This window comes from Thalassophryne amazonica, chromosome 4 (assembly GCF_902500255.1).
Source record: "Thalassophryne amazonica chromosome 4, fThaAma1.1, whole genome shotgun sequence".
In the NCBI taxonomy this organism is placed as follows: domain Eukaryota; kingdom Metazoa; phylum Chordata; class Actinopteri; order Batrachoidiformes; family Batrachoididae; genus Thalassophryne; species Thalassophryne amazonica.
The window spans coordinates 60,685,229-60,694,727 of record NC_047106.1 but is presented as its reverse complement, the minus strand read 5'-3'; the positions used below and the strand labels follow the sequence as shown (position 1 = coordinate 60,694,727).

The window sequence follows — 9,499 nt, the reverse complement described above, 5'->3', positions numbered from 1 at the left end:
CTCAGGCATACCCCCTTCTGGGTAACCATCCAGGCGATGACGATGATGAAACTGATGAAGAAGACGACTACGACCACTATCTTCCAGATCTGTTCCCTGATCCAGGTGATTATGGTGAACCTGACGATGACCTCAACACCAACGATAAGACCTCCCGAGTGTAAATGTATTCTTACCATTGTTTAATGACCCTGCAGCTGAAAATCTGAATAAGAAGTGGTTGCTTAGTAACAATTGTTTACTTTTAGGTGAAGATGTAATACCGTTGGAATGCATGATAAACAGGGGGGAAATGTTGGAGTTATTCTGTAGATACACTGTTTTATTTTATCATGCATGTTTTGTGTTCTCTGCTCTGGTAGAATGTAGTTCTCTCTGCTCTGATAAAGTGTATTGTACTGATGTGATGGGTGAAGGTTACTTAAGATATGTGACATGACGTGTTTCTGCAAGTTGTGGTATCTCTGTGTGCACGCTAAGCTCTTTTTAGGACATGTGAAGATGACTCATGCAGGACGCAGCCGAAGCTGAGCAGTAAGATAAAGAATAGAGAATTGAATGTTCCAACCACAGTGTGATTGTGATACATCAGTCCTTTTGTCAGAAGAAGTGTGATTAATCGTTAGATGTCTTAAACACATCTTAACCGAGCCCAAGATTAAAAAGGTTCTGAACATCCTGAATGTATTGTGCAATCAGCAGTTCTGCGGCAACAGCTCACGCGCTATCACTCTTCCCCTCAGGAGCTGTACCGCCCATGTATGTAGGGAAGTCCTAAATAAAAAGAGCGGGAGCGCAGGCCAGACTTTAGTGTAGCTTTGGTGTACAGCCTGACTGCACTCCTCACGAGCTTAAATTGAATTCTATCTCTCACTTGTTTTATTGCCTGGTTGTCTCTTACAAAATAGACCACTAAATGGCATTGACTCTGGTTCATAATGATGTATATATCTATAAGTCTAGCTATTTAAAATGCAAGAAGCAGCCAAACTGCCCAAAGATCAGTCTGTGGGCATGTATGGGTGCTCCTAGGCTGAAAATAGACATCTAGGGGCTTCTGGCTAAAAGTCTATCTGTGCATGTATGGCAAGATAAAGTAGTGGAGTAACTCACAGCTGATGGACAGCATTACAGGACCACTGGTCACATTGTTGAAACTGCTGGAGACTTGACATCTGAACGGCCCCTGGTCGTAACGGGTGACACTGATGATAGTGAGTGTGGAGTTTCCATCACTGAGCTGGACTCCGTCACTGACTGTGACCTTAGCCGTGTCGTTCAACCAGAGGTACTAGGGGGAGGAGCCAGAGGAAGAGCAGGACAGACTGACAGAGCTGTTAAATTCTACCAGCTCTGTGCTGTTGGTATGTATCATCACATTTGAGACATGAGCTACAAGCAAAACAAAAAACAAAGAACAGTTCAAGATCTCACATGATTGTTGAGAATATGATGGATGGTTTGCTCCAAGATGATCATTCATGGCTCACATTATTTTGTAATAACTACAAAGAAAGATTGCACTTTATCATTTCACCTTTTGGTGACACTGTGGTGTAAAGCAGGTCTAACATGGATCTAGAAATGGAAGAAGAAACACCAGTATGATGGGACATCAGTCAGAGGCAGGTGTCTTTCCCCAGTCAAGGCCAGTGTCGGTGACTAAACGGTCCCCCCTAAAAATCCATCCGCCCTGCCTTCACTGCGCATGTGTCATCTCGGAGCCGCAGCGTCATTTCTGAATGTCAGTAGTGATTCATCGATTATCACCTCGTTTCTGCTTAAAACTGCACTCAAGTCATCATCTAGCTCAGCAACAGATATCTGAAACTCTTGTACAACAATCATTTCCACATAAATCAGCATTATTTCATAATAAAAGATGGGGGAAGCGATCAGAGCGCCACAGCAGCACGTCTGAGTCTGATGTGGCGCTGCGCCTACGTCATTTCAGAGTGTCAGTATTATCGCCTTGTTTCTGCTTAAAACTGACTTCAGAATGATAGGTTTTAGTTTGTCATCTGATGTTAATAATCACATTAATCCCTTTGATCGCTTTGGGTGTAGAGAGTCAGAGTCAGAGAGTCAGTCTCAGACGCATGCGAGAAGTGAAGGCAGGGCACACCCATTTTTTAGAGGGGACTGTTCAGTCTGCAACACCGGTAACCATTTACAGTTGGGTGGACTGGGGCAATTCTGATGAAAGTGTTTGGTACTACGACCCAGACTGGGTGAGAGGTCAAGGGGCATGATCAGATTTCCAGCCCAGGCTAATATATGTAGGAAAACATAGTTCACATATTGTATTGTTGGTAAACTTGGTGTCATGCTAGACCCTGGTTCGGGGTTTAGGTCCGGGTTTCAAATTTATGTCCTATATGGTTTTCTGGTTTTTGTTTTCATATGTTTATACTTTCTCTTGTAAATGTCAGTTTGGTTCGATTTATTGCTTTACTTTGATTTCTAGGTAGTCACTGGTTCCATTCTTTATCTTATCATTTTGTTTCGCATTTATTTATTCTATAGCTGTTTTTTGTATTTGTTCAGTCATGGCTCTTTAGGTTTTTAGTCTTAGTTTTGTTCTGTTTATCACAATTATTGTATATGCTTAGTCACAGGTTTTTGTTATTATTTATCTTTGATGTTGCTTATCAGTTTATTTTTTATTTGATTTTTAGTCCCCATGGGGGCAATTCAGGTGCAGTCAGCAGTAAAAATTGCATTCATAAAAACACATCATACAAGTTCATAAAAACACAGCAGAATAAATATACAAAACAAAAACCAAGAAAATAAGGTGCAAGTCAGTGTAGACTTAAGTGCAACAGTGAGTCCTTAGGTGTTATTTAGGAGAGCAATGGCTGTGGGAATAAAACAGTTTTTTAGTCTGTTGGTTCTGCATCTGGGCATTACTAGGCAGAAACTTAAATTGTGAGTGCAGAGGGTGTGCCGAATTCGCCATAATTTTCCTGGCTTTTGACACAACCCTTGTTTTAAAAAGGTCCATGATGTCCGTGCACTGAGTTCCCATAATTTTACCACATTCCTTGACAATATTACAAAGACGGTTGCGATTCTTAAGGTTCAATAAGTTGAGCCAACACAGGAAGGAAAAGGTTAACACAGACTCCACAAAGCAACTGTAGAACATTTTCATGAAGACACCATCTACGTTGTAATTCCTAAATTTTCGCAGAAAGTGCATTCTCTGATGAGCCTTACTGCACACTACATTAACCTGCAATTCAAAAGATAATTTATTGTCAATTTGGGTGCCCAGATACTTATAATTCTCAGCAACATCTATGGGCTTCCCATCAATGAACATTTGATTCAGAACAGGTGGTGTTTTCCTGAAATCAATGTGCATTTCTTTAGTTTTGTCCACATTTATATAGAGAGAGGATGAATGGCACCACTCTAAAAAGTCCACAAAGACCAAACTATGGTCTGTGGAGTCATCACCGTGCAGAAGGGACAGGATAACGGAATCATCTGCATATTTTATGATGTGATGATTATCATGTTGGCTTTGACAGAGATTAGTATAAAAAATAAACAAGAAAGGAGATAAAATGCAGCCCTGAGGGACTCCAGTGGATGATACAACAGCGTCGCAGAGAGTTTCATTAACTCTGACTCTCTGCAATCTGTTTGTAAAATTAGGCCAACATCCATTTATGTTCCATTTGTCGTTTATTGTATTATTTGGCTGTCACCTGTTTTGTCTTCTGTTCAATCAATAGTTTGTTTTGCCATTTTTATTGTACCAGTTCCATTCCAGTTTTAGTTTACTCATTAGTTTTCTGGTTTTCCCCTTTTTTTATTTGTTACAGTAGTTCTTAGTTTTTCCCCTTTTGTTTTGCTCACATTGATTTTTGAGCACATCATGTTTCTCTCAGTTAGTTTTTCTGTCACTCACTTCTCTTGTTTTCCACCACTTTGTTTTGCTCTCTTGCACTCTCTTGCCTTTCTTCTCTCTTATTTCTTCACTTCACCACACCCCTTTCCAGAACTTTCAACACACCTGCTTCACATCAACCTGATTAGATTTCTCCTCTTTAAAACCATCACAGTTCCACAGCTTACTGCCTGAATACAGGATTACTACACAGGATATGAGTCGAGTTTTTTTTTTTTTTTTTTGGTTTTGGGGATGTTAGATTCCTGACCTACACTGCAGTCCTGTTGGTGGCGGTAATGCTCCATAGAAGCTGGTTGCCAACCACCATTAAACACGAAGAAGAAGAAGAAGCAGCTCACTGCCTGATTGTTGACTTTCTTTCACTTTCTCACCTCTCATTTTTGTCCAGTGTGCTCTTGTGTATTTTGACCTTGCTTGTGTGCTCCGACCTCCACCTTGTTGTATCGTGAACGCTGCCTGTATTTTGACTCTGCCTTTGTTTTTGCCTGCCTTATACCTCGACGCTGTGTGAACAAACCCTGACTGGTTTATGGACCACGTCCCAGCCTGTACCATGTCTAATACCTCTACTCCTATGTCTGACTACCTGTGTACTGAACCCAATGCCTGGTTTCAAGATAAAGCCTTTTCTTCATCTAAACCAACCATGCCTGTGAGTCTGCATTGGTCTCCTACTGCTTCCGTTTCCAGCCCACCACGAGCCTTGACACTTGGCTGTTTAAAGCCAAGTGATCGTTACTCTGGATGGCATTTCCCTGATCTCTAGTAATACTGTGAGAAATCTTGGAGTTATTTTTGATCAGGATATGTCATTCAAAGCGCATATTAAACAAATATGTAGGACTGCCTTTTTGCATTTACGCAATATCTCTAAAATCAGAAAGGTCTTGTCTCAGAGTGATGCTGAAAAACTAATTCATGCATTTATTTCCTCTAGGCTGGACTATTGTAATTCATTATTATCAGGTTGTCCTAAAAGTTCCCTAAAAAGCCTTCAGTTGGTTCAGAATGTTGCAGCTAGAGTACTGACGGGGACTAGCAGGAGAGAGCATATCTCACCCGTGTTGGCCTCTCTTCATTGGCTTCCTGTTAATTCTAGAATAGAATTTAAAATTCTTCTTCTTACTTATAAGGTTTTGAATAATCAGGTCCCATCTTATCTTAGGGACCTCGTAGTACCATATTACCCCATTAGAGCGCTTCGCTCTCAGACTGCGGGCTTACTTGTAGTTCCTAGGGTTTGTAAGAGTAGAATGGGAGGCAGAGCCTTCAGCTTTCAGGCTCCTCTCCTGTGGAACCAGCTCCCAATTCAGATCAGGGAGACAGATACCCTCTCTACTTTTAAGATTAGGCTTAAAACTTTCCTTTTCGCTAAGGCTTATAGTTAGGGCTGGATCGGGTGACCCTGGACCATCCCTTGGTTATGTTGCTTTAGACGTAGACTGTGGGGGGGTTCCCATGATGCACTGTTTCTTTCTTTTTTGCTCCGTGTGCATCACTCTGCATTTAATCATTAGTGATCGATCTCTGCCCCCCTTCTCGGCATGTCTTTCTCCTGGTTCTTTCCCTCAGCCCCAACCAGTCTCAGCAGAAGACTGCCCCTCCCTGAGCCTGGTTCTGCTGGAGGTTTCTTCCTGTTAAAAGGGAGTTTTTCCTTCCCACTGTGGCCAAGTGCTTGCTCATAGGGGGTCGTTTTGACCGTTGGGGTTTTTCATGGTTATTGTATGGCCTTGCCTTGCAATATGGAGCGCCTTGGGGCAACTGTTTGTTGTGATTTGGCGCTATATAAGAAAAAAGTTGATTGATTGATTGATTAAAGGCACATGTGACATTTTCTCTACATACCAGTGGTCACTGTTAAATATGTACCTGCATGAAGCATAAACCAGATCTTATTTGTTTTTGTAAAAAGACACTATTCACTATTTTATCCGGTGCATTGGCCCTCACGGTCCAACTCTAGTAATTGTACACGCTTGATTCTTCTTCAAGCTCTGACTAGCTTTGAAACATATCAAAAGCTCTGACATTGTGTAGCTAACGCCTATATGAATAAAAACATGTTTCATTCTGGATGCAGTTAATTTCAACCCATAACAAATATTAGTGGCTCCAACTTACCGTGCACAACAGTGACAGCTGAAGGTTCAGACGTTTGATTTCTCAGAGTTTTGTTGTTGACGGCCTGACAGCTGTAGTTTCCACTCTGACTTAACTCAATGTTAAGGAGTCTGAGCTCTGGTCCAGTTTCAACTAGTATGCTTTCATTAAGGAACCACCGATACTGGGCAGGAGGACTGGATGCAGCCGAGCAGGACAGAGTTACATCAGTGCCTTCGTAATAGTACTCGCGTGATGGAGATATCATCAAATTAATATTTTCTGGGCCAACTGCAAAAGAGCATCATGAGAAAATGGTTTGTAGCTTATATAAAGACAGGATGGGTTGTATTTTTGCGGTACTTTAACAGATTATGATAAGGAGAGTATGACACTCACAGTTGAAGAGAAGGATTATTGGTTCACTTGTCCCATTGCTGCCAATATTGGACACTTGACACCTGAAAGTTCTCTGGTCATAGCGGGTGACATTGACAATAGTGAGCGTGGAGTTTCCATCACTGAGCTTGACTCTGTCCCTGCCTGTGACCTCAGAGGTGCCGTTTAACCAGCAGAATGAGAGGGAGGAGCCCGAGGCAGAGCAGGACAGGTTGACAGAGCTGCTGAACTCCAGAAGCTCTGTGCTGCTGGAAGTTACCACCACACTGGAGATCGGCTCTGCGTAAGAATACAATGTTGTTTTGTGCACTTTTGTAAAGAGAAAAATGGGACAGCACTGGTCACTCTATTTATTAAATAAGATACCCTTGTAAGGGATTTTGGACTACAGCAATTGATTGGTTTTAGATGTATTGGCCAGGGTGTCTCCTTTACCCACTCTGGTTTACTCATGAAATGCACAACTTGCCACATGACAAATGTTGTAGTTGACATTCCCTCCCAGTGCCTGTGATAGTCCTCATCTGAGTCTCCTCAAGTAACCACTCATTTGGCACAAAGTCATTCCAGTGGTACCCAAGGATCCTCAGAGGAGACCTAGTAGCAAACACATCCAGGTGTCACTTTAGGCCACTGGTTAGCATCCAAGTCTCAAAACAATACAGCAAAGCAGGAAGCACGAGGACCCGAAAGACTTGGACCATTGTACTCCTGCAAAGACACGGGCATCACCAAACACCTCTGTCCAGAAACCACATATAAGATCCTCCCAGGGATCTCTCAGTTTCAAAGACTGAGGATTCATAGGCATGAATGTTATTGCCAAGATACTGTAACTGAATGTCTGTGTCCAAGTCCAACAGTTTCACCAAATTAAAAAGGACCTAATGAGATGGTTAGAGAGGTAAGCAAGACAGTGGCTTGACAGTTATGTTTTTTTGTCCAAACATGTTGCTCCACCCTTGGGTTAAATCCCTCCCTCTCCACTCCGTACTCACTGTCTTGTACGCACTGACGTACTGACCTTCCCTCAGCAGAACGTATAGCATCTGAGTCCAAAACAAAAGTTCTTTTGTGAGGATACCCGTGTCTCATAAAGAAGTGAACGAGCCACATGTGGCTCCGGAGCTGTGAGATTTTTCCAGGAATCAAGCACTATTAAAAGAATAAATGCTAATTTTAAAATGTTTACTAACAATCCACAAAAAAACTTGATTCGAGAGCTGATAATACAGAAAAATAGGTGTAACTTCTAGTCCAGTGCGACTTATACTCCAGTATGACTTATGTGTGGGTTTTTCCTTTTCAACAGGTATTTTTAATTTTTTTAGTCAGGTGTGACACAAACTCCAGTGCGACTCTGGAAAATGGTAATATAAATTTTATCATGAAAAAAAAACAGTATTAATTCTATTGATACAGAAATCACATATGCACAGTGGGATGCATACCATACACGGTCAGTCTGCAGACACCTGTCTGAGATGCTCCAAACACCGGAACGAGTTGGACTTTGTATTCTCCACTGTCGCCGAGACTCAGGTTTCTCAGCTCCAGAGATCCAGTAGTTCTGTTGAGGCTGATCCTGCCTTCATACTCTGGTCCAGTGTTATCAGCAACATTAGTAACTGATGTAATTATATCGACACTACTGGAGTCATTAAAATGAAAACGCCAGGACACTGCCAGAAATGCCTGTTCAGAAGGAGTCGGTTTTGTGATGAACGTCACCTTCCCTCCGAGGCGTGCAGTAATGTGGTCGTCAGGTATAACATCGGTTCCATGGCTCAAAGCTGGAGGAGAAAACACAAACTGAGATGTGTCTCAGTTCAATTTGGTGTATTTGAAAAGATAACACCAAATTGATGTTTCTGTGAGTAAAAACAATTTTGTTTGAGGCAGATTTCTATAGTTTTTACAACATCATAATGACCTCTCAGCCTGGTGATTAGAAAGTGATTTTAGGTCTTCCTTTGCCTCCTGTCTGACTCCTGCAGTAAGAACGTACCTGAGAATACTCCCAGAATGATGAAAAGTATGACACCTCCTGCAACCATTGCTCATGTAGTCTGCAGGCATGTTTAGAACTGTACTCTGGGAGGAGGTGCTGTAAATATGCACGTGTGCACGTTTGCAGGGAGGAGCCATGGAGGGGTTTTTTGTGCCCTACCCTGGTAGTTAGGATAGTGGAAACACAAAACAGAAACATAAAGATATAATAAGATAGAATGTAAAATATACATTAAATGAGGTTTTCAATGTTAAATTTAAATGGCCAATAAATAAATAAATATCTGGATCAGATCCAGATCAAACTTTGTCAGTCGATAAAGGATACCATCCTACACAACGCTCTCAAATATGAAATAAATTTGATCTTTTCAGTTGATGTTAAAGATAGGGATTTTTCCAATTTTCCAAGAATTTTCCTGATTGACCCCTTGAAAATTTCATTACTTCTTGTCTTTCAGGATATGAAGCTTCAGTACAAATTTCATAATGATATATGAAAAATTGTGAGCCCCAGGCTGTTCACAAACAAACAAACAAACTTCATCCAACTTCATTGGTGAAGGTAATAAAAGTTATAAATACACTTCAGACACATTAAAGGTGAAGTCCCTTTGGATTGTTTAATAAAAAAATTTTTTAACAACACCATCATTTTATTTCTTAGTATTGAAATAAAGGATTCATAATGTTAGTTCATAAAATGTGCTTATTCTGCACGCAATTTAGAAATCTGGAGTAGAGCAAGAAGACATGTTAGAGGACATGGCATGGAATCCCCTAATTAAATATTTTACCTGCATTACAATTAGCTGTAATTCTGCGATATATCACATAAATAAAAGTATTTTAAAATACAAACAAGATCAACATGTGTTAAAATTTGTCAATTTATTTTAATCAAAAGACACTGCATTTTTATTTGTAAAACAGTTTGGAAATTACGAGTAAACTGCAGCCCAAAAATTTAATAAAAAAATGAAATTTACAAATAAATAAAAAGGATAAAGCAAAAATACAACAAAACCTATGAAAAGCTTCTAAATATTAAAAATCTATGATTAA

The 9,499-nt window shown here is 40.6% G+C and overlaps 1 protein-coding gene across 1 annotated transcript; it reads right to left on the bottom strand.

Annotated features, from left to right (window-relative positions):
- Window positions 1-989: 989 nt before the first annotated feature.
- LOC117508933 (carcinoembryonic antigen-related cell adhesion molecule 5-like) lies at window positions 990-8,481 on the bottom strand. The gene is made up of 5 exons (XM_034168770.1): window positions 8,433-8,481; window positions 7,876-8,217; window positions 6,425-6,703; window positions 6,047-6,316; window positions 990-1,392 (listed from the first exon to the last, which is right to left on the bottom strand). Exons 1-5 carry the CDS (start codon window positions 8,479-8,481, stop codon window positions 1,292-1,294), a joined length of 1,041 nt encoding a protein of 346 aa, XP_034024661.1. The 3' UTR covers window positions 990-1,291.
- Between the last annotated feature and the right edge of the window lie 1,018 nt (window positions 8,482-9,499).

Excerpts from the sequence above, each read along its gene's own strand:
- LOC117508933 (XM_034168770.1), bottom strand. The coding sequence starts at position 8,481 with ATGGTTGCAGGAGGTGTCATACTTTTCATCATTCTGGGAGTATTCTCA. Across the intron at positions 6,704-7,875 it reads CTGCAGACTGACCGTGTATG|AGCCGATCTCCAGTGTGGTG; the intron begins GTATGCATCCCA and ends ATTCTTACGCAG. Across the intron at positions 1,393-6,046 it reads AGCTGTCACTGTTGTGCACG|CTCATGTCTCAAATGTGATG; the intron begins GTAAGTTGGAGC and ends TTTTGCTTGTAG.